Source organism: Pavona decussata, unplaced genomic scaffold, assembly GCF_977016875.1.
Source record: "Pavona decussata unplaced genomic scaffold, jaPavDecu1.1 SCAFFOLD_190, whole genome shotgun sequence".
NCBI classification, from domain to species: Eukaryota; Metazoa; Cnidaria; class Anthozoa; order Scleractinia; family Agariciidae; genus Pavona; species Pavona decussata.
This window is the reverse complement of record NW_028145599.1, coordinates 1,135,222-1,160,118: the sequence shown is the minus strand read 5'-3', so window position 1 is coordinate 1,160,118 and position 24,897 is coordinate 1,135,222. Positions and strand designations below refer to the sequence as shown.

The 24,897-nt window shown below is 40.9% G+C and overlaps 1 protein-coding gene and 1 pseudogene across 1 annotated transcript; one reads left to right on the top strand and one right to left on the bottom strand.

Annotated features, from left to right (window-relative positions):
• Positions 1 to 1,523: 1,523 nt before the first annotated feature.
• LOC146462244 (uncharacterized protein KIAA1958-like) lies at positions 1,524 to 3,217 on the bottom strand (annotated as a pseudogene).
• A 4,580-nt stretch (positions 3,218 to 7,797) lies between these two features.
• Positions 7,798 to 9,566, top strand: LOC146462243 (uncharacterized; the record flags this gene model as incomplete). The annotated part of the gene is made up of 1 exon (XM_085085870.1): positions 7,798 to 9,566. A coding segment is annotated over one exon (1,203 nt), but the record flags the coding sequence as incomplete, so codon positions are not given.
• Positions 9,567 to 24,897: the final 15,331 nt, after the last annotated feature.

Genomic DNA, 24,897 nt, shown 5'->3' with positions numbered 1-24,897 from the left:
CTTCCATCCCGTGCATGAGACTTGCATAATTGTCGCTGCCAAAGTGGGCTATTAGTAGAGGGTTTTTACCCTCGGCTACACTCCCCCCGACACATTTACAAAGTTCATTAGCTCATTCATTCATTCCGGTTGTCACTTTATGATACACCAGCCCCTTCTCCCCTTCCCTTCTCTCTCCTCACCTTCATTATATATCATGTTCAAAATGTGTTACTGCCAGATATTTGGAACCACTTGTCAATACTTGGAAACGCAGTATGTTTTCCAGCATTTGATAAGAAAGTAAAATGCAATTATTTGACCCGTGTAAGACTATAAAAAGGGTGATTGTACACAATGTTGCGTCGAATTATTAAATTTAGATTATTGGTGATTATTAAGTTATCGAAAGTTAGCTACCATAGCTAACTGCTCTAACTGAACTCTGAGCTAGAATTAACAGATTACGTTCAATTATTTTTTTGCGTCGAAACGTTTACTTGTAAAGAGTCAAAATGGTGTTTTATTTTACTAGTTATTACACCCATTTTGAAATCACTGGTGATCCTTGCAATCTGATTGGCTCTCAACAGTGCGATTTATTCCCAAATTACACCATTTTTTGTTCCAAATCGCATCCTTTCTTAATTAGCCCATCAAAATGGAGATGAAGTAACAAAGATAGAATATTAATATTGACAATAAAACTCTGATTTCAAAATTGGTGTAATAAAGTGGTAATTGAACTTTGTGTCGTGCAATTTTGGTCTGAAATCATACTTGTGATTTCAAATGAAACTTGCGCTGCGCGCTCGTTCGATTTTGAAATCACGCGTATGATTCCAGATCAAATTGCACTCCACTCAGTTCAGTTACCATTATTAATTCAAACAAAGCACCGTACATACTTGTTCTTTAACCATCAGTTTTACTTGAGTTTCACCGACCATTGTTTTTCTGAGTATGTCAAAGACCTTAGATCGCTTAGCGCTTTGAGTTTTTGGACTCTTAAGAAAGAAAACATCGAGAAAAACAATAAAAGCCCAAAAAAATGAAATAGTTCTTAATTAATCTGCCTTTATAAGCAAAGCGCAAGTCTCAGTTCCGGGGATATTGGCTCTTCGGTCACTGTTTGTCTTTCCAGGCGATGTCTGATACGGCTCAAAATATATAAAAATGTTGCTCTTGTTACTATGAATGTTTTCTTAAATCTTGCATCCGAGTAGTTGTTCCAAAAGGTTGCCCACCATCCATTATTCCTCGTTAATCGTCGACAGGAGCGAATAGGTGTTACGACATCATTTCGCTGAATTAGCGTCAGCAACAACAGAAAAAGAGAAATGCTTAACAAGTGCCTTCTTTTTGACAGCAAGTGTGTCACGGCCGTTTCCAGGGTACGACGACGTCTTCGGATTTTACCAAGCAAATACGTAAGGAAAAGTGATCGAGAAAGCAAGTTGTTCGTCTCGGCATCCGCCATGTTTGAATATTTTGTACCTCACATTTAATTCGACACATTTAAATGTGACGTCTGAATCAACGTTGAATTTAATTCATTTGAGTCGATTCAAATAGGTATTAGATTCGGCACATGAGAAGTTCCACGTTTGAACTGGGCTTATATATGTACTGAGATATTACAAAATAATGTTAACAACTATCAATTGCGCAATAAAATCAACACAAAGACCACAATGAGTTGCGAATGATTTTATTCGAGCAAACTGAACGTACAAAAATTCCTATCAACATTAAAGTTATTCAATGACTGAAGAAAGTGGAACAAAGTCTACTTTTAAAAGATTCTTTAACTTTAAATGACAATGAAAATTTTCAGCTTTAAATATCGCCGTTCAAAACCGTAACTATATAAAATTTGAAAAAGTTGACTGTTTTGTAAATCTAATTACCATAATGCATTATAATCAGAGTCAGAATCCAGTACTTTTAGCCTTTTGTACCTCTTTGGAGAAGACTTTACCTCCACTTCTTGGATTGCCAACTTCGGGGATTGATTGAGGCTGCTAATAGAAATACTGAATTGACCTCCATGAATAACAGCGCCCGTGAAAAGCGACATCGCTTGTTGGTGAGCCAAGCTAGCTGAAGGAATTTCAGTGGAGCATTCTCCAACTTCAGATGAATTAATTTTCTCTAAGCTATGCACATTCCTGGACATCAGTTCACTTAAAGTACGAGACATTTTTACTTGCTGTTTTTCAGAAACTACAGAATAATTTGTCACACTGAAGATTTTTATGTCCCGACAGTTGAATAATATCTGTCGCTGGGATGTCGTTTGTTAAAGTATGGATCATTGTTTTGCGACCGCTATGGTTCTTTACATTTGAACCCAGCCCGGCTTTTTCTGCCATTTTTTTTCATTAACAAATTCAGCTTGTTCACGCCAACGGCTGACTTTTTCAACCATGGTTGTGAAGAATCTTTTCTACAGTTATTTACTACTAGATAAAATGGCGCGTTGCTGTCGTTCATTTCGGACAGCCTTTTCTCCGCGTAGAACTTGTAAACAGTGACGGGATCTCTTTCACTTCCCTGAACCGAAAACATTTTCGGTTTTATTTGCCTGACATCTCTGGGATTTTCTCCGGTTCGAGTCTTAGTTTGTCTCTCAGTATACTCTAAAAATTCCTCGCCATTTGTAGTTTGGCGCAGTTGCACATCGCCCCAACACGTCTCTGTGTTCCTTACAACCACGGAGACCAAAAAAGACTGTGTTGTTGAACCAAACTGTATTCAGTAGAGCCTCAGGAGTTGACTTTCCTAACAATCCTTTGTCATACAACAGTTTTATGTCGTCTTCTGTGAAGGGAACTGAAGTGTTTGGTGAACTGAAGTCTTTGCCTTTCTTCTTGAGATCTCTTTGTTTTGATTTTAATGCCGTTTGTGCTATTTCAAACTCGAAGTCTCTTATAATGCTGTAGCCGTAATTCTTCTTCTTTAAATACCGTTCAAAACTGGCCATCATAGCACGCAAGGAAGTGGGTTCGTAATCTTCGTTGTTTTCTCTCTTTCTTACTGTTATGATAAATTCGCTGATAAATGAACTCAGTTTGTGTGGGGGAATTTCTTCAACAGGCCTTGACTCGTCTTTTAGCCTCAAAAATTCCTTAAGCAAAGCAACATTCTGTTCAGTTTTCTTCCTGGTGTTTCCTTCAATAAATTCCTCTACTGAAGTTATATGTGCAAACCTTGAATTGCTCGAAGAAGACGCCATGGTTTTCCTTTTGCCTAGTGACACCGTCAGTGAAAGGAGGGAAAACCGATACGATTTTTGTCACCAGTGAAAACTTTCGTCTGCGGCTTGTGATTGGTCATACGGTATTTTTCACTAGTGAAAAAAATTGTACAACCAATCAGATTGCGTGTACTCTGCAACACATCATTTTTATTTGACAATTCATTTTGTAGTAAATCTCAGTACATATATAATAAAGCTATATCCCTTTGTAACTCCAGTTTTGAATGTACAAAAACAAGTAGCAAGAAAATCATGATCCAAATTTTGGTGGTCTTTTTTTGTTCTACATAGCTTAAATATTATCTTTCCACGCGCAGGGTACCACCACAGCATGCAGGGTGTTCAGTCGACTGTATTTCATTTTTCAGATATCCCTGAGAAATGCAGTGGTGAAGGGATATCACGAGTTTAAAATAAGATCACCTGCCAGCCCTGTCATTTATTTATTTATTTATTTATTTATTTATTTATTTATTTATTCACCACGACATACAAACATAGAAAGTTACAACGCCTTTACATGTGTAAACTGAATGCTGAAGCTAATCGTGTGTGAAATTTCAAGTCCTTACGGCTATTCCAAGGTAAGACATACAAGTTTACGTTTTTTGTGCATACTGGGGAAATTTCAGCTCGTGAAAGCTGTTTTGAGGTAAGATATTACAGTTTTTGCAAAAAGCGTCCGGTAATAGGGCAACTGATTGTACTGACTGTGTTGCCAACAGGTTCGCAACAGCAGAATACAGTTTATGAAGCAGAATCCATATGAAAATTAGCCATGTGAAATTTTTCGTGTTGAGCCAATGACGTCACTTCCTGTAATTTGAGCCTTAACTTCCGGAACAAGGCCAAGTAATGGCGGCCGTGAAATCTCGGATAAAAAGCTAAAAAAAAATACTTCCAATTGCCGTAAAGGCTTGAAATTTGGTAACATGAGTAAGAAGGTCATATTCTACACGAAAATGCAAAAAGATGGAAAATGAAATTTTCGTCCCAGGGGCACTTTAAGGTTTTTGTCCTTGCACAGTTCCTCCCCCTTTTCATTCCAAAACTTCCTGCGGACTTTTTCTAGGCCTCTTGCCTTTACCGCCCTTAATCCAGCCAGCGAAAGGTGACTGTTTCTGACCTGCAACGAGAAATAGAAAAACGACAAGCATTAGCTCAGGACTTGACAGGTGTATACCAAAAATAAATTTTACAATCATGATTCTGCTCTCCCGTCATTTAAATTTCATACCGGTAACCTTGTAAATTTATTTTTCGACATTACACTATTAATGCACTGCACAAGTGGCTGTCTGTCACACGATTAATAAAAGTTAGGAAATTGTGAGTGGAGTCCAGGACACAAATGCATGGGTGACAGCTTACTGACTACCGCCCAGACTCCAATAGCGCTGCACACTGAAAAAATAGGTCATGTTTGCCGCATTAGAGTCCCCGCATGACTCGGAGAACAATTTTAGTTTGGCCAAAGGATTTGTATGAATGCGACGTATTCTAGATCACATTTCTAAATACGTTTACCTCATAAACACTGTAAAATGCTCATTAACAAACTCTCACGTGGTTGACGTGAATTGGTCATAGAAATATTAGAAACTGACGGTTCAATAAACCTCTTTCAATATTGGCTTCAGAAAAAGATTTTTCGGAAGGTGTTCCTTTTTCCTTCTCCAATTCATCTCCACTTTCAGTTTCTGAAAAATAAAATTGAGCCTGATTGAACATCTAAATTATCGCAAAAAAATTACCTTTTCACTCTAACTTATCTCTTGTTAATATGCGTCGTTCTAATCCTTGCTTTCCAATTGCATATTAATTGTCACCTCATTTAGCTTATGTTTCCCCGCTGTGAAACAACAGTAATTTTTATTTGATGGGGTTCTGGTAAGGTTTGAATTTAACTTACTTTCTATTGTAACACCAGAGGGACATGGTAACGGTGACCCAGGTGGACTTGGTAATGGCGAATTTGCTTGATACTTATTGCTGTCATCTGTATTGGTTTTGTTTCATCAATACGAAAGGAAGATGCTTTTAAAACAGTACGTGATTTATTTGCAGTTAAGATGAAAATAGATGAAAACGATGAAATAGAAATTGAAAGAGCACACAGGATTGAAGGAAAGAGAGATGACAGCAAACCACGACCCAACCTGCGTTATCAAGATAAGGGATATGTTAGGAAATCTGCATACCTCCTCAAGGGCACCAAGATAGGCATCACTGAGCAATTCCCAAAGGAGATTACTGACACAAGAAAATTACTTTATCCAATCATGAAGAAAGCTTAAGAGGATGGAAACACTGCAAAATTAGTCAAGGTCAAACTTTACACCAAAGGACAGCGTTATAGGGGACCGCTTAAGCTCATTTGTGTTATTTACAGTTCCAGGCAGGGCCGTAGCTAGCATTAGGCAAGACGAGGCAGTTGCCTCGTCTAAGTTTAATACTTAAAAAAAGAAATGCTTGCGACGTTAAAGTCGTTATTTTAAGATTGACAGTTTTGCCAGTGATTGCTATTCCAAAATGCACTAAGTGTACAGGCATGTGCATTTAGTAGCTTCACATTGTACTCAGTCTGGTACCCTTTGTTTTTAACTCAATTGTGTGAAAACCTTCATTTAAAGCGCTTTGAATTATTAAAAACACCTTTAGTAGTCAACTATTTTGTGATCTCATCCATGTTGCTGTTTGTATTAAACTTATCTCATTCCTCACTCTTTAGTCCGTCCTTTCGGCAATTATGCTTATGACCCTTCCCAAATAAACTAAGTGCGGAAAAGCCTCTGTTGAATAGCTTTCGTACTATGCAGACTGTAAACATGCAATTGTTCTTTGTAAAAGATATCATCCCAGGTCTTTGAGTTTGTAACCCAACCATTTTGTGATCTTATATGTGTAGCTGTTTTTTAAAGTTATCTCATGTGTGACTTTTGGTTCGTGCGCGCTATAATTTCAACAGATGAAGTGTTCTTATCTAAGTGGCTCTTTCTATTTAAGTGATCTTATTCGTCACTTTTTGCTTCGTGCTTTCAGCTATTGTACTTATGGCATTTCCAAAAAGAACTAACTGCAGCAAAATCTCTGCTGAATATGTTTCGTAATATACAGGCTGTAAACATGCAATTGTTCGATTGAAAAAGATATCATGTCAGGTCTTGACTCAACCATTTTGTGATCTTATCTGTATGGCTGTTAAAGTGATCTCACTCGTGACTTTTGATTCCTGCTTACAAACGTCATGTTACTAATGGACTACATGTTTTAAATAAACGTGCCTTTACACAAATTGCCACGCATTCCACAAATGTGTGACAAGACCACAAAACGTCTGCGTAGGAAGCTAGCTGACCTTACTTTACGCGAGTAAATTCTAATAGATCATACAGCGAACAAAAGCACGCAAGCAAATGCAAAAAGTTGCCCCCGCTTACCTTACTTTAGGCTGGTAAACTTACATTATCTTCCACAATCGGACACCCCAGAAGTCTTCATTGTTCTATTGTGAGGACACACCTCAACCCACTCTGTAGAGGGGCTCAACGTCACATTTATATAGTCGCGAATATTAAAATTTTTAATATTCAGAACTCGCCAATAAAAAACACTCCATAATAGATATTGTGAAATAAATTATATTGCTATCCCAAAATCCCATTCAACAACCTGTCCAATTATTTCTCAAATTGGACAGTATATGGTCCAATGTAATCACACGTAATAGGGCCATGTACTGTCCAATTTTGGAAATAATGATATTAATAATTACAAACATTTATTGGAAAATAACTGGATTCGGTTCAAGGACTGAACTGGAACTAGATTGTAATGAAAGTTGTGGGAAATCTGTTATAACTGAAATGAGTGACAGCCTTCACTGTATAGTTCCAGTTCAATCACAGCGGAAATGTACGAATTTATTTGAGGATTGATATTTTTCGACTTGTGCCGACAGATAATTCAACTGACGTTGGAGTAAATACTACTAAAATCCTCTTGATTTAAATGCAGTCTTTCCTTTGGATATAGGTCGACAAAGCCACAATTTTGATCATGACAGACGAACAGCTGTCTTCCTTGGGTGTCAACACAATTGAGGACCGGCTAAGACTGAAAGCGTTTTGCTCGCCCCCTGCATCCACATCCAGCAAAACGCCAGGCATTTCCAATTCAGAGAGGCAATTAAAGATAGATAAAGTCAACAATATTCTCAATCAAAATAAGCGAAGCAGGAGAGCAGATGTGAAGAACAAGTCAGCTGATCGTCCACCAAAGGTGCAGCAAAAGGAAACCCTTAAGATGGAATTTGGTTGGAAGCATTAGTCCAACGGAAAGTTCAAACAAAAACGCACTGATCATGGAGGTGGAAAACGTCGGATAGATGTTGCCAGGGATGCCGCATACAAAGATTGCCTTCAGATAGCGAAGAAACTTTTCTTTCCAAAAGGTGTCAGTTCAGAAGGCCACGAAGATGAGATGTTTATTATTGGAAACTACGCAGGCAACCCAGTTGTTTTCAATCTGGAGGATGGAAATGATATCGTGCCATTTCCGCTGAACGGTGCAAGAACATAACCGGGTTCACCCTTCCAAGCATTTATTTGCTGTCAAGGAGTAAATTATCAGCAGACAATAACGACTCGGATGAAGATCTTGTGCCTGTCTTTGAGAGCACCCGCGATGAAGATAATAAAGATGTCTTCAAGTCCTCAGCACGCATTGGCAATACAAACGAGAAAAAGGCGTTTTTTGCTGACCTAGAACAACAACTTGCTGAATCAGAGGCTATAGACAAAGCCAAACAGATGGAGAAAGAGGCTGCAGAGAAAGAGAGGCGTGCACATATGGAGCGAGAAATAGCTAAGGCAAAGGAGGAAGCAGAGGCCTTGGAGCAGCTGAGAACGGCTCGAAAGCACCGGGTTCCACCTGAGCCTTTAGATAATAGTGTCCTTGTTGCAGTACGTCACGTCGACTTAGGCGTACTAACACGTGCCTACCCCTCATCATGCACAATGTCGGCTGTATACGATTGGATTGGGTCCCTTAGTCTTTCACTGAAATATTTTAAATTTACTAAGATGCCTAATTCCACCATGTACCCAGACGAAAGTGTGACCAAGGCGGAGAACGAGCTCCTCTCTATGAGTGAAGAAAGTGATCCACTACCGTTAGCACAGGACGAGAATGAAGTAGCCTTCTATGAGGGAGGAGGTGATCAGCTCTGGGCGTTTGAAGAGACCATATTGGATATCAGTGACAAGCCTCCAGAGGTTCTGCTTCAGAGTGACGTGGAAGCAACGGAAAAAGAGCAGCGCACACGCGACAGCTATGAGGAGGCACGCCGAAAGCAGGAGCATCATGCACTGGAGACAACAAAGCAGGCAAAGATCATCACCATCAGTCGCCACAACATAACAGAACTGATGAGCATTTACGAAGACCCACAAATTCCTCAGCACAACCTTTTGGTATATTTTGGCGAAGACTCTGGCAGTGGAGACGGGGTGGTTCGCGAAATGTTCTCAGTTTTCTTGGACAGGTTCGTGATGTTCAACTGTGAAGGAAGTTCCCAATACACCATATCAGTATCGACAGCGATGCAGCCTCAAGATTATGTCACAGTGGGGCGAATTTTGACCCACGGCTTCGTCATTTGTGGACGTTTTCCAGTACAGTTAGCACAAGCCTCCCCCACCTTTGGTACAGTAAGCGACGAGTGCCTTCTGGACAGCTTCCTGATGTTGCTACCCTAGAAAGAATGAGAAGCGATGCTTGTTGGTTTAAATGGCACAAAGCCATTTCCGTTAAAAGAAATCGTCGACATCCTAGATGATTTCAAAGAAACAACAATGCCCTCGTTTGCCAACCTTTGAGAGATGCTACTGAAAGTAGCTACAGCAGAGTTTATCACCTAACCGTTTCTACTCTTGCTAAAGTTAAGAGAAGGATTGGGGAATTTTTGGAATGGTACGACAACCAATGAGTTGGATGCGCTTTACGACATGTGTCACCCGACCCCAACGAGAGTCACCCATCATTTGAGTCCGCTGTTCCTGGGTAATCCACAAGAAGAACAGGTCTACAGGTGGTTGCAATGGTATGCAAGAAACATGGAAAGCAAAATGGCAGTGAAGTTTGTTCGTTTCTGTACTGCCTCTGATGTGCTTCTTCCAGACAAACATATCGCTATTAGCTTCGACAACATGTCGCCGGGAAGGAGCTATTCGACCAACGGCTATACGTGCTTTCGTACTTTAACTGTGGCACGTAACTACCGATCCTTCAATCATTTGAAGGAGAACTTTGACTATTACCTACATGATCCCACTCAGTGTAGCCTGCGAACGCAGACGTATTTCCGGCTGTCGAGATTCTCTCCACCGAAGAGAATCTCGACAGTCGGAAATACATCTGCGTTCGCAGGCTAAATCAGTGGAATTTATCAGACTAAATACAACGATATTTGTAAAACCTGTCTCTGTAAGAGACGATGACTGACGAACAGCTGTCTTCCTTGGGCGTCAACACAGTTGGAGACCGGCTGAGACTGACAGCGTTTTGCTTGCCCCCTGCATCCACATATAGCAAAACACCAGGCATTTCGAATTCAGAGAGGCAATTAACCCTATCCAGACCAGGGGGGGGGGGGGGGGGGCTTTTTTCGCCCACTCAAACTTTGAAGTTATGCCATTTCAGAACGGTGGATGCAATAACGACCGAATTTGGTGACTTTTCCTAAAAACTATCTGGGAACATTTTGGCGATCCTATTTTGTGGTCTCCTGTGTTGACGTTTCCATTTCAACCATATTTTGACAGGCATGTGTTTCCATATTTTCATTTCTGACATTTATAATAGCAGTTTTTCGGTTTTTCTTCGCAATTTTAACAATTTTTGATCACTTTAGCTCTAATTTATTGATTTTCATTGATTTTTACTAGTTTTGATGGTTTCTTTGTTGTTCTGAGCTGCAGGCGTGGTGATTTGAAATCTATAGAGAGGTCGCGTTCGATTGTTGTTGGGAAGAAAATGGGACGGGGTGAAATAAGTAGACTTGGTGGTAAGAGAGCGAGGAGTGAGGGGGGATATAAACGATCTGGAATTATCTTCGTACGCTATCTTTTACAGTTACACAACGTTGAAGCCCGTAATCTAAAAGTAAACCGAAAGATGAAAAAATGGGATAAGATAAACTTCTTTAGGAATATTTCTATTCTCAGATACATTAAAGGGAGAGTTTCACGGTTCGGCGCATGTGCGAGCGATAACGTAAGCGCTATCAAGCCAATTGTTTTTGGACCAATCAGAAGCGAGTACACAACACCGGCAGGATACGGCGGGTTAGTCTTATAACGTGCTGGCATAAAAATAAAACTGACTGGCCAGTGTTTCGGTCACGTTTCAGAAAGAAACAAAAAGGCTGTCCATATAAAACACATGAATGGGGATTTTTGCAGCGCCGCTTCATGCATGTCCCATGACATTCAAGAAATGCCAGAACTTATGCAAACGTATACGGTTTTCCTTTAGTACAATGTCGATATCTCACGGCATCGCCCTTTTTTTATTACGCGCGGTTCGAAAAGCCGAGAAGCTCCCTCAAACTTACGTACTTAAATCCAGTATTTCATCAGCATTCAGTGATTAACTTACTATAGTGTGTTCGTTTGATAGCCTGAGTATTAGACCAGCGAGAAGGCGGAGAACAAGAAATCCGTAAGCTTCAAGAAGCGATGCACCATTTAGTAACAACAACACTGAGCGTCCTTCCGAGATGCTGGAATGCATTTGAGAAAACTCTGCCATGGTGGCAAATCAAAACTTCGTTTGCCATTGGCAATGACCATAATTTTATAGATAAACGAATACCTTACAGTAGATTTTGTAGTTTACCGCAAATCTTTTGGGTTTTTTTTTCTACTGCCCGCTATTCGAGCCCGATAAATTATAGACGACTACAACTAACTCGCACATTTGATCACATATTTATTCGCTTCGCGTCTCAGTGTTGTGCAATTTTTTCCATCCAAAGCAAAACACTGATGTTTGATGCTGTTTGTCTGTCGAATTCTCCGTTTTTGACAGTTGACTTCCATGTGAAGAAACAGTACGATTGAAATCTAGAAAATCCTCGCGAGTTCATCCAAAGCCAGTTGGTGACCTTTGCCATTTGCAGCGAAAGCAGATGTGCCGCGAAATCGTTGTCTATTTTAAACAGACTTATCCCTTTACCAATTTTCCACGTTTCGTGGACGTATCTTGTTAACCACACAGGATTTTTACATCCACTCCACTCTGTCCGCTTTAACTTCTGTTCTTCCAGAGAGTCCACAGAACGTCCAGTCGCCGGTCGGCCGCGATGTCTCCTTAGACGATCCATTGACAAAAATGTCGTTTTCGGATGCTAAAACACTTTTAACCTTACAAAAATCGAACTTATATTTACAACAGGAAACAAAGATTATACAAAGTGAAGAACGAAGAGCGGATGATCCAAATTCGGGCGCGATTTCAACAGATTGTTCCACCACAAGCTCGCATCGAATTTAGTGTCGACCCGTACAATTTATTTTGGAGCCGGTCTACTTGCACATGCGCTTGACCGTGAACATCGGCCTTTAAATATGCTACATAGACTATTACAAAGTATGTAATTCCAACCCTTACATACTTCCGAATGTAAATTAGAAAATATAATTTCTTTTGGTCAATGTTTTCATAAAATAAATTAATTTCTGCTTAGTAATACATTCCATTAAATGGAAGAAAAGTAATCCTCAAGGAAACTCTTTTCGCCCGAAAAGTCATCAATAGCATCAGAGCGAAAAAACCTTTGTAGTCCAGCAACAACAACATTCTCGGTTCCACAATCTGCCCTAACAATGCGGGGAGCCCCTAAAATGGTACATACCGTCTTAAGTGATACTTCTCTTGTAATTACTCACGCATACATTACTTGCAGAAATCAATACAAAATTTTTTGAAATCACATTTAAAGAACATACCACCAAGTTGTGGTACACAGTCAACATAGTACTTGGTAACAATAGCTGAGTCGTTGTTTGTGGAAGTAACTTCCAACCACAATATGCAACGAGAGTATCTGAAGGTGAACACCGATAAGTACCCTTGGTAAGTCTATGTGGACTAACCAGCGGTTTTTGTGATAAAACTGTTCAAGGGTAAATATGTTTTAAGAAGAAAAAATTACCTACCCGTCAATAGCGCCATGGATACAAAATCCATATGGCTTTAATTTATCATATCCATCTATGTGCCAAAGATAATTTGGGCCCTTAATTTGGAGAAAAACAATAGATGTCACATTGACTCACAAAATCAGCATTGAAAGTTTATAATGGAGAATCAGCAAAGTTTTTAGTGGAGAGTTTCTTCGAAAGACACTCTCCACTAAAAATGAGTAGATTATCTATATACGATGTGCGACGACGATGATTATGATTATGATGAACATAATACTTGTTTCTGCATTGTTATGGGGTGTCAGTGACAAGCCTTGAAATTTACGAAATCAGCGACTGGCACAGTGAAGATTAATTACTGGCGTAATACTTTCTTTTACCTTGCATCAGTATCATCTCTGTTGTAATCTTTCCCACCCCAAAAACAATTCTTGTTGTTTCCCTAAACGAAACAATTTACAGTTGCTAGAAATCTCCTCAGAGACAGAAAAGCCCTTATAATTTCGCAGTGAAAATGAGTCTTGACAGCTTAAATAACAATCCTTGAAATAGACTGATGCCATCACTTGAATCGGATTAAAGCATACTTTAATAAAGACACTCCTTAGACTTTATTAGTATCCAGCTATAAAGTTCTGTGCTGGCTTCAGTGAGTTTGCCGAGTTAGTAATTTCAGGTGTTAACACGAAATTTTATCTGAAGAAGTTGTTTTTTATTAAAATAACCAAATAAATAAACACTTTCAGTACCTAGTTACAACGAGTCCATGATCATTTCTTAATCTCTGATGCATCTGTCTGTAATCAACACAGCTACCACTACCAGTTAGTTCTTCCTGTTGGGGGTAAGAAATGTAAAAAAAATTATTGGCAAGATTTAAATAAGGTTGAGTTATAAAAAGAAAAAGTCTACTCACTTCAATTGCATCAACGACTTCCACAATGCCACTACTTTGTCGTCTCCTTCGTAATCCCTTATGCCTGATTATTCTCTTGACTTGACGAAGGCTACAGGATAAAAAGGAAAACATTTTTTGCAGCAATTAATCTGATGATCTCTGGCTCCTAAAATCTATAAGAGTGTCTATAGAAATTTTGTGCGACATTACTGGTAACGATTTGGTTTAACTGTTTCAAACCGAGAAGGCTCATGACATGCAACCATGATTTGGGCTGTAAGCATGCTGATTGTATGAGTAAGCACATCAGCTCACCATTAGTTACCACTGAAGAAACGTCGGAGAAACTGAGGTCAGCAGTCGGCTCTACGAGTTCTCAGTAAGCCAGTAAGCATTCGCACGGTTACTTGGTATCTTATTAACATTATTTTGACGGGTGTTGGGGTAGCCGGGATTCTAGGTGACCTGTTTAATATTGCTTTGAGAGCCACCGCCATGCCTTGTTCCTAGATGCAGTGGGCGACCTGTTCCTAGACCTAAGGTGAGTTATGATTGGTTAATAGTGTAAAAAGACAACTATAGATGAATCATAACTCAGATACTCGCCCAAACTATCCCACAACTCAACTATAAACGTTCTAAATTGGTTAATATCACTATTCGGCATAAGCAAGTCACTGACTGATTTTTGAAGGCTAGAGAGGAGCCTTCTCTGCTTGCACGACGACCTCATCAGAGGTTGACATAATATGTGTCGGTAATCAGAATAGATATTCTCAGCAGTGCACACCTTATTGTCAGTTTGGCGACAGAATAAGAACAATTGGAAAAAGAGAGAAAAATTCCCCTCATTGAGGAAAGGAGAAAATCTGCTATCACTCGCAGTCAGTTTGACCGTCCGCATAAATATAAATATAAAATCTGACCTGATTACTATTCCATGTGTAAGGCACAGAAAATTTCTGGGTAGGTGTACCCAAGGTTAAAGTAGTCTTTAATGAGATAATTGGCTGATTGGGTTCAGGAGAAATACTGAAGGGTAACACATGAACTCAATGTACAAATCAGCTGATACAGGACACGTGTCTTCAGTTTAAATGTACAACCAGCGGCTATCTTTAGACAAATTAATCTAAGAGAAAGAGATGGAGAAAGAACTGGACTTCGAACAAAAGCTGTTCGAGGCCAAGATGAAGTTCCAGACCGAGCTACAATTAGCAAAAGAGAAAGGTGAAGGAATGCAAAACAAGACCACAGATGGCACATCTGTCTTAGGCCACGAGCTACCGGCAAAACTACCGAAACTTCAAATAGCTCATTTCAACGGCACCTATGAGGATTGGCCCAGGTTTTGGAACCAATTCGTGGAAATCATTAACAAAGCGACAATGCCTGGCGTGACAACATTTGCGTACCTAAAATCATTTCTTGACCAGAAGGTGAAACATTCAATTGAAGGATTGCCATTTTGAGCAAAGGTTACAACAGAGCCAAGTCCATGCTGCTCGATAAGTATGGAAAAGATTCAGATATCATCAATGCCTACACCCAACAAATATTTGACCTGCCTTTCATACCTAACCAGAACCTTCACCGAATTCAGACGCAGACGATGGTGAAATTGGAACAAGTCAATGGTTATGTCGCGATAACTTTGGACAAGTTACCTGGAATTAGAGGGGACCTAGTATGAACAGACCCATCATGGGAAAACTGGACCTTTGACAAGTTGACAGAAGCGTTGCGACTCTGCGAAGAAATCCAATCATTAAACAAGATGAGAGAAAGATGAGAGAAACCGCCGTGATGACAGGAAGAGAGATAAGCCCCCATTTAGAGTGTTCAACACTCAACAAAGAAATGGTTCATGCACGCCATCTTGCGTGTACTGCAATGCGACAGAGCATATGTCCTACAGCTGCCCCGATGTTGTAAATCTGGCAGAAAGATGGTCAATCCTTCTGTGCTTCAATTGTACCGGCCCTCATAGGGCTGAAAATTGTTGCAGCAAAATGGCATGCCAGAAATGCAGAAAGAAACACCACACGTCAATTTATGACAGTGATCAAAGGTCTGAAGGACTGTTGACAGCCCATCTATGTGGTAAAACAGAAGTTGTGTAACCTGTGGTTTTAGTCAACGTTAACGGAATTAAAACCAGGGCCTTATTAGACACCGGCGCTGGAAGTTCTTACGCCTCGGCTAACCTAATCAATGCCTTGCATATGAAACCTGTTGAAACTTAAACTAAACAAATCGAAATGATGCTCGGTTCCATGACGACCAATGTGGAGATATACATGGCAGTGTGACATCAATTAATGGCGATTTCAAGATGAGCGTGACAGTGTCCAAGGTCGCCAAACCTGAGCTTATGATGCTGGAAAATCTTAAGTATGAAGAGCTAATGGAGAAGTACACGCACTTGAGTGGCGTTTACATGGACGACATGGACACCAAGCCACATCTTCCAGTCCATCTAGTGTTGGGTGCTTCAGAGTATGCAAAGATTGAAACTAGTACTTCACCAAAGATTGGCTTGTCAGATGACCCTGTGGCAGAAAAGACAACAGTGGGCTGGACAATCATGTGACCAGTTCACAAACACCAAACCAACACAATGCTCCTCACCCAGGCAACCAGCGTGGATTTTGAAAAGCTGTGTCGATTAGATGTCCTTGGCCTCGCAGACTCATCGATCTGAGTTCAAGGAACAGCTGATACGTCATCCGGACGGATTTTACTAAACCGGTCTACCCTGGAAAGGAGGTCATCCATCATTTCCTACAAACAAGTCTGGTAGTCTTAAAAGACTTCAGCAGCTTCTAAAGAAACTAGAACGCTCCAACACCTATGACCAGTATGACGCCATTATCAAGGAACAGCGAGAAGAACCGCTTGTCGAGTTAGCCCCCGCCGAACCAAAAGAAAAAGAATTTTACATAACTCACAGAGCCGTAATTCGAGAAAACACAGGAACAACCAAGTTAAGAATTGTTTACGACGCCTCAGCCAGAGAAAACCCCAGCCAGCCATCTGTGAACGACTGTTTTCATCCCGGACCACCCTTACAGAACCTGCTATGGAACGTCTTAATCAGAGCTCGCTTCTACCATGTATTGCTAACTTGAGACCTGCAGAGAGCTTTCTTACAAGTACACATAAAAGAAGAATGGCGTGACGCCCTAAGATTTCACTGGAAATTTAAAGGACACTCTAAATAGAGACTTTACGATTCACCAGGGCCCTGTTCGGGCTTACGTCATCACCTTTCCTGTTAGGAGGGGTTATCGACCAGCATTTGAAAGTGTGTGTATAGCAAGAGTCAGATTTAGTCATTCAAATCAGTAAGAGTCTCTACGTTGATGATGTAATCACTGGAGCACCGACAGTACAACAAACTCAGAAGCAGAAAGAAAAAGTGACCAAGATCTTCAGCGATGCTCAATTCACCCTGCACAAATGGAAGTCAAACGTCGCTGAGTTAGAACAGCCTGCTGAACTATACCACAATGAAGAACAGAGCTTCGCAAAGCAACGACTAAGAACCAACACCACCGAAACGAAGCTACTGGGATTACCTTGGGACCCAAATGCAGACACGTTGAGCATTTGTTTTCCACAAGAAAAAGAAGAAACAACCAAGAGGGGCGCCCTCTCTTATTTAGCCAAAATATATGACCCACTGGGGCTAGTATCACCCATGACGCCTTGGGGCAAGTTTGTATTCAGAGACATGTGTGAAACAAAGCAACCTTGGGACACACCTCTCTCAGTAGAGTTAGAGAAGAGCTGGAGGAACTAGTGCATCGATCTTCTGGAATGCGTGAGTGTGAAGCGCACAATTGCACCATTCAGGGAAGCAATTGATTCTATCCAACTCCATGCCTTCGGAGATGCACGCTCAAAAGGGGTCTGTGCGGCAGTCTACGCGGTTATCAGTCAAGAGTCAGAAACCTCTAAGGGTCTCATCACTTCTAAGTCATGGCTGTCAAAGAAGAACCTAACTATTCTCAGACTGGAGTTGGTTGCAGGCCATATGGCGGTTAACCTGGCTATAAACGTTGGTAATGCACTGCAAAGTTGTGATCCCGTTGTTCACTGTTGGTTAGACAGCACAGTTGCCCTTTGCTGGATTCAAGGCAGTGGAGAATACCACCAGTTCGATGCAAACCGAGTGCAAAAGATCCAACAGCATCGAGAAATCATCTGGTGCCACGTGCCAACAGATCAGAACCCAGCAGACCTGGGAAGTACGGGTGGAACCGTGACCAGTATGTCGCTATGGATACATGGACCCCCGTGGTTATCTAATCCAGATCAGTGACCTAAAAACATTGAAGTTGAACCTTCCTTCGAATCTCGAGCAGAAGCCAAAGTAACAAAGGAAATCCTGACTATTGCCCTACCAAAGAACGATGTGTTCAATGAGATTTTGGAAAACTTTAGCCTGTTGAAAACTTTGCGCATCTGCGCATGGATCAGTAGATTTCTCGCCTACTGCAAAAACTCGAAGTCAACAAGATTGGAAAGACCGCTGACCACAGAGGAAATAAAGTGCCAGGAAGTCTGGTGGACTAAACGTTCCCGAGCCAAAGCCACATGCGCCAATAATTTCCAAGCAGACAGGCTTCAACTTAATTTGCAGCCACGGAACAACGGCATACTAGAGTGCAGAGGAAGAATTGTTGGTGCCTACTCCATCTACCTTCCTGACGACAACTTGTTTGCCTGCAAGTTTGTTCAACAAGCCCACCTTTTGACCATTCACGGGGGAATCACACTTACCATCACAAAGATCAGAGAAACCCACTGGGTACCTCGCTCGAGAAGATTGACAAAGAAAGTCTTCAAAAGCTGTTGGGGCTGCAAAAGATTCCAAGCTCAGGCTTACCAGACACCACCGCCAGGTGATTTGCCACACACGTGCACGCAAGGAGTGACGCCCTACCAGACGATTGGAGTTGACTTCGCTGGTTAAATATCGATTGACGCCAAAAACAGAAGGAAAGGTTTACCTGGTTCTTTGCGCGTGTAGCCTTACACGAGGAGTGTACCTCGATCTGCTGCCAAGCCTAGAGACGGACAAGTTTCTCACAAGTTTGAAAGAGTTCACAGCCAGGCGTGGTCGCCCGCAGGTGATCTACTCCGCCAATGGAAGCACGTTTAAGGCCACTGCTGATTGGATTAGCAAAGTCCGAAAGGAAGAGAAATTCCACCACTACCTTGCCAAGCATGACATTGCCTGGAGATTTAACCGCAGCCGAGCCATGGTGGGGTGGCCAATTCGAAAGGCTCATAGGCGTTTTCAAGTCTGCCTTTCGTAAAGCAGTGGGTAATGGAACCTTAACCTGGAGTGAATTGTCTGACATCGTACTCGATGTAGAAATTGCCATAAATGGTCGCCCACTGAGTTACCTTGAGGATGATGTTGAGATGCCAGTACTTACACCAAGCTCTATGCTGTACCTTCAACCAACCCAGCTCCCCGGGCTAAGTCCACACCACCTTCAGGAGACAGATCTTAGGAAGAGAGCCAAGTACCTCCTTCGGTGTAAAGAAGCGATGTGGTCTAGGTGGTCGAAAGAGTACGTGCGGAGTTTAAGAGAGCGGCACAGAAGAAGTGGGGGAGAGCAGACCTCGCACCCCTCAGTCGGAGACGTAGTGATTATACAGGACGTCTCGAAATCGACACTCATGGAAACTTTGAATCGTGGATAAGCTGATTGTAGGACGTGACGGAATTTTATTTGCTGCCAAGATGCAAGCAGGAAAGGGAGTAATGGAACGGGCCATGCAGGACCTCTACCCACTCGAGTTATCGGTCGACCACAAGCCCATGGCAAGCTCAAGCCTAAACCCGGTAGCCCCAGCTTTCAGGCCAACACGGGCTGCAGCAGCAACTGCCAATGAGCTTATCTAGGGGATTGCACGTGCAGAAGAATCCAGTGACATTTAAAGTAACAATGAACTGAGAACACTTTAACTTTAGCTTTGTTTAATTAAACTCGGACATGATTAACTAGGGATCAGTCTCAAAAGAGAACAAATATTCCATAGAAAGAAATATATGGGGGGAGTGTGGCGGAGACCGAGGCTAGTATTTGTGATTGCGTGATTGTGCAGACTTGAGTTGATGACAGAAAACCCACGTGATAGATCAAATTAGTTCGATAAGTGATTTTGTTAAATAGCCATGAATGATATGTGTCAAGGACCGGAAATTTACTCGTTCAGTATAAACAATAAGTGCCTGTGATTTTAAGTTCAGTCGTTGAGTTGTTGACCCTATAAACCAGTCGTGGGATCGCGAGAGCTGTGACCTGTTGAGTTTGAACCTTTGAGAGTGATTCCAAGCTATTAAACCTATCACTGGACCTGTGAGTATGATTTGCCTTGAATTATTCCTTTTTCGTTGTGACATTTGTGGGGAGTCGATTCCTGGAGGCAGGTGTTTCCCACAAAAAACCAAGGAATTTCTCTATAATAAATTTTTAACAAGAAAATTAATGATAGTAAAACAGCACGACGTTTCGACGACTTCATATCATCATTGTCAAATGAGTAAAAATGGAAATGACGGAAAGGCATATTTATAGGTATTGAAAGTGAGAAAATAAATTAGCATGAAAGCATTTAGGTAAAGAGTTTCGCGCGAATGGAATCCGCTTGCGTGTTCAGTTTCGGTCTTTTGTTCTTGATCCACAGCATTTCGTAGACCAAACATTCAAATTTGTCACGGCATTTCTTTATGACTTTAAAGTTCTTCATTAAGTTGTTAGGTGTCAAACCACGCGCGTCCCTGAGATGTTTTACGACAGAATGTTTATGCTCCTCAACGCGTTGATGTAAGTAGCGGCAAGTGTACCCAATATAATTTGTATCACACAAATCACATGTGAATTCGTATACTACACTTTGCTGATTGATCAGGGGAGGCTTTTCTTCTGTGACTCTCAGATGATCAGCGATCTTTTTGCTCATGACACCGGCTGTAGTTCTTGATTAATTTTAGTTCCGAGGTCGTCTTTGCTGATGTTCATGTTGTAGGTCTTGTTGAACCAATTATCTTTGAAGGCTTTATCGGCTAGAATATGGATGGTTTCGTCCAGAGGAACATTTGTGAAGAGAGCGGTGACATCATAGTAGACAAGAAAAACATCTCCATCGAGTTTGAGGTGTTTGATTTCTTCGGCAAAATTGAAAACATCAGAGATTGTATACTCCTTAGTCGACAAAGGTTTCAGCTTTTCATCTAGCCATTTCGCGAGCGCATACAACAACCAACAACCTAGGGAATAACTTAATTAGCCCCAGGACTCCACGCCATTTCCGGCTTGTCATTGACTGACGCGTCAGTGCAATATGATCATTTTGTTTCACTCGTTCGTTCGCTCAAGTTGTTTTGTTCATTTCGCGTCGACCTGTTTGTACCTTTTTTTCTGCATGGCTTCTGCCGCCAGTAAACGTCAAGTCAAGGCACCCTCTTTACCGACGGGTTTTTTTTACGACCTACCCTCACTACATCGGCCGCCTAACAGTGCTCCAAGTGCACAAACTTCGATTCCAGACAATTTCACTCCACCACGTGTCTCGTCGACCTCCATGCCGGGAGATTCCCAGGATTTGGAGCTCCTCAAGCTTCAAATAGAGAAGCAGCGTCTACAAATCCAAGTCTGGGAACTGGAAGTTCAAGCAAATGGCGCGATCGCTGTCGTCTCCTAGCAGTGGTAAACCGGCAGCGATTCCTTCACTCGACACTGTGTTCCGGACACAATGCTGGTAAGTCACAAGGTCAACCTGACCACAACACACGTATCACTAATTCGTAAGAATGGCCTCATTTGCATGTCCCATTTGGTCTTGCCAGGAAAAAGTTCAAAGATCTGACTACTTCCGAATTTGTTTATGGTTATTTAGACATCGTTAATTCTGAGCCACCGGAAAAACAAGCCGTCATGACACGACATTTGATGCCTTTAATGTGACTCGCTTCGAAGTATAATTGGCCTGCTGTTCTTTCCTTTCATGTCGCCGTATTAGATCGCATCGAGGCCGGCCTTGCCGAATGGGGCGATGACTTCAGCGACATTGAACGATTCAACATCACCGAATCTCAGTGCCTTCCCACCACAACACCATCCCCACATATCACCACACCCCCAGGTCCCAACAACCGCTCATGCTTCTATTGCCGCAAATGGAATCGCGCTGGCACTTGTAACAACACCAGTCACCAGCTGGGAGTGGAGCATATCTGCGCTTCTTGCAAACTCTCAGATCATACTATCAGATCTTGTCTTACTCGACCGCCGCCTTCTTTAAACCATTCCACTCCTCCTACGTCTGATTGACTAGTCAACTTTCCGAATCCACCTGACCTAACTCCATTATCCCGGAACATCCGCTTGAGCCGTTAACTTCGTCGGAAGTCTTGTCCGTTTCCGTTTTGCTGTCTGGTCAGCTTTCGCTCTCCAGTGCCCGCTCGTACGCTGCCGCTGTTCGCCACATCCTCTGTTCCGACATTAAAGTATGAACATGATTATAAATACTATCGAAACAAATTGAAAAATCTCATCAGAATTGCTAAAAAGAATTATTATTGTACAAAATTCAGTCAAGCACAAAATAATATAAAATCTACGTGGAATACTATTAATGAATTACTTGGTAATAGAAAATCAAATATCTCTCTTCCCAGTTCATTTCTGAACAATGAATATGATGAAATCAGTGATCCTCAATTGATTGCAAATAAATTTAATGGATTCTTTGAAAATGTTGGGCCTGATTTGGCTATGAAATTTGATGACGGTTCGAATGAATTTTACAAATTTCTAAAGGGAAATTATTGTGACTCCATGTTTTAACAAGACACTACATGTGATGAAGTAAACAAAGAAATTGATAAAATGGCAAACAAATCAAGTTGTGGTATTGATGACATAAACAGCAAAGTAGTTAAACCTGTAGCCCCTCACATATCTCTACCACTATCTTACATTTTTAATCTTACTTTTTCAACTGGTTAAGTCCCAGATGAATTGAAAGTAGCATTGGTAACACCAGTGTATAAATCATCTGATAAAAATGTATTTTCAAATTACAGACCAATCTCTGTTCTCCCCTGTTTTTCGAAAGTACCAGAAAAACTGATGTACAAAAGATTAATGAACTATGTAGATAGAAATAATATTTTATTTGACCATCAATATGGACTTCGAAGTAAAAGCTCTACTAATTATGCAATAATTGAACTTCTTGATAAAATAACAAGGGATAGAAAATAACCAGTTCACTGTTGGTATATTTCTTGATTTATCAAAGGCGTTTGACACAGCAAATCAACGATATTCAAACTCTCTTTCTATGGTATACGCGGGAATTGTCATGGATGGATAAAAGATTACCTCATAAACGGAAAACAAATTGTTTAGAGTGGCGGTCAGAAAATATTGGGCATTTGGTGGCAGAACCCCTAAAATCAATTTCGCTCATTTTCTGGCTACAAAAAGCCCTTAAGTAAAGAACAAATTAGACGCCTTTGGTTTTCTCTAGGAGCGCTTAACGTTCTAGAAGACTGAGAAGAACAAATTTGACCCGCGAGGATTCTTAAAGTACCCGCACGGCAGTGTGAAATTAATATTCTGCACTGACTCTTCATCTGCAAGGAAAGAAGATCCACGGTCTTTTTATACTCATTATTGACAGACCGCACGTTTATAGCAGAGTTTGAACAAGACTTGACCATTATTAAAAAAAGCAAACAGAGCTTAGGAAAATGTCCCTCTTTTAAGCAGAAAAAATCCCGCAAAAATGGATAAATTTTAAAGATGGTTTTCGATATGGGGTATAAGGCCGATTTTTCTTAAACTTTCCCTTTTGAGTAATTTAAAGTTGTTCTTGACAATATATTAAAATCAGCCTGGGTTTTGAATTAAGCACTTTACATGACAGTTTTGAAGTCACCATAATTCGTTTAAAATTCCTACAATGGCTGAGTAAACAACAGTTGTTGCGTTACCGTGACAACAAACGGACAAATTTTACATATACCAAAAAAAGCGTAATGAAAACTAATTTCTTCAAAACTTTACATCCTTTCTAATTACAATAAGGAAAAGTCCGGTCTTGGAACCGATCTTTCTTGTTTGCACTGTGAGATTTTACTTATAAAACCATATCTAGTAAGGACCAGTAAGCATCTCAATGTCAATTTCTTGAGTTCGCTCAGGTGTCAGATTGCTAATGAAACTGCATCAAAAAGGAAGTCTGTGGGGTTGACGTTCTCCCCTATGGCTATCTATGGCTATGGAAAAATGGTCGCTGAAATAAAAATTGTAGACCGGTCAAACTTTCTTATCTGTTTTTAATTACTTGGGCGGAGCCCAAGGTATAAAATAGGATTTCTTCTTAAGTCTCAAATGGCAAAGAGGGGTCTGCTGCGTGTGCGCTACGTATTGGGTGAGTCTGCACCTGTTTCTTTCCTGTATCTGTCGAGGGATCTCGAACGTGACAAAGTTTAAGTCGTCATTCTGTTAAATGGTATGGGCATGTAGTAATATTCATAAACTTCGCAGGTAATATTTTTGATATGTAAGAAACTGGTGTTCCCGAGTGGCGGTGATAATTTTCTGGAAAGTAAAGGATGATTTCAGTCGTTATGAAATGTGGTGCGCCAGGAGCTTCAGGGTTTTGAGTAATTCAACCAAGTTACTAGTATCAGTGGACAAAATTAAAAAACCTACAGTGTTGGCTAGCTGGGCGACATGTTAAATGCGACAATGTGTAGATAAAACAGTAGCAAGCAATGATTAACGACTGGAAATCGTAATAATTTACTGCCTTTGTTTTGGTGGCAGAGATGACCATGTGACTATGTTTACACTTCATTTGCCGCTTGCTGTTTTTAGTTTCTCGTCTATGTACTCATTTTTTCAAGAAAACAAAACCGCGAATCTCACGTTTGCTCTCTAAAAACAACAACTCGAACACCTAGCAGTCAAATATGGAATGAACGGGGCACTTTTGCTTATTTTGGTGAATTGAAGCTAGTTATATTGCATCGAGGGATACCCATAACACAAGCGTTGAACTAAGTTGCAAAAACGAATGAACCTGTAAGACAAAATGTGATCAAAGCGTGATTTCTGGAGTGATAACAATCAAGACACTGTTTGTTTGTTTACCTTGCGGTTTGAAGCTGCATCTCATTGATGACTAAATGATGGTTTTTGACACTCAAGCAAGTAGATACTGCGTTGCTGCTTTTCTTAGAAGGCGTGACTGAGTCAGAGTGACATGAAATGTCATCTAGTAAGCTCATTTCACATACAAATACAAGCGCTGTTCACGGTAGACCCACACACAAAAAATGTTGAGCGCTTTCGGAACGGGGCGTTGCGTTAACTCAAAGAAAAAGCAAGAGATATTTAGCAATTATTCACCGAAGTGGAGGTGAATAGTGATGGATATATACTGAACTGCGAAGCGGCGGGGTAAATATCCATCACTTTCACCGACACTCGAGGTGAATAATTGTTTTAGTA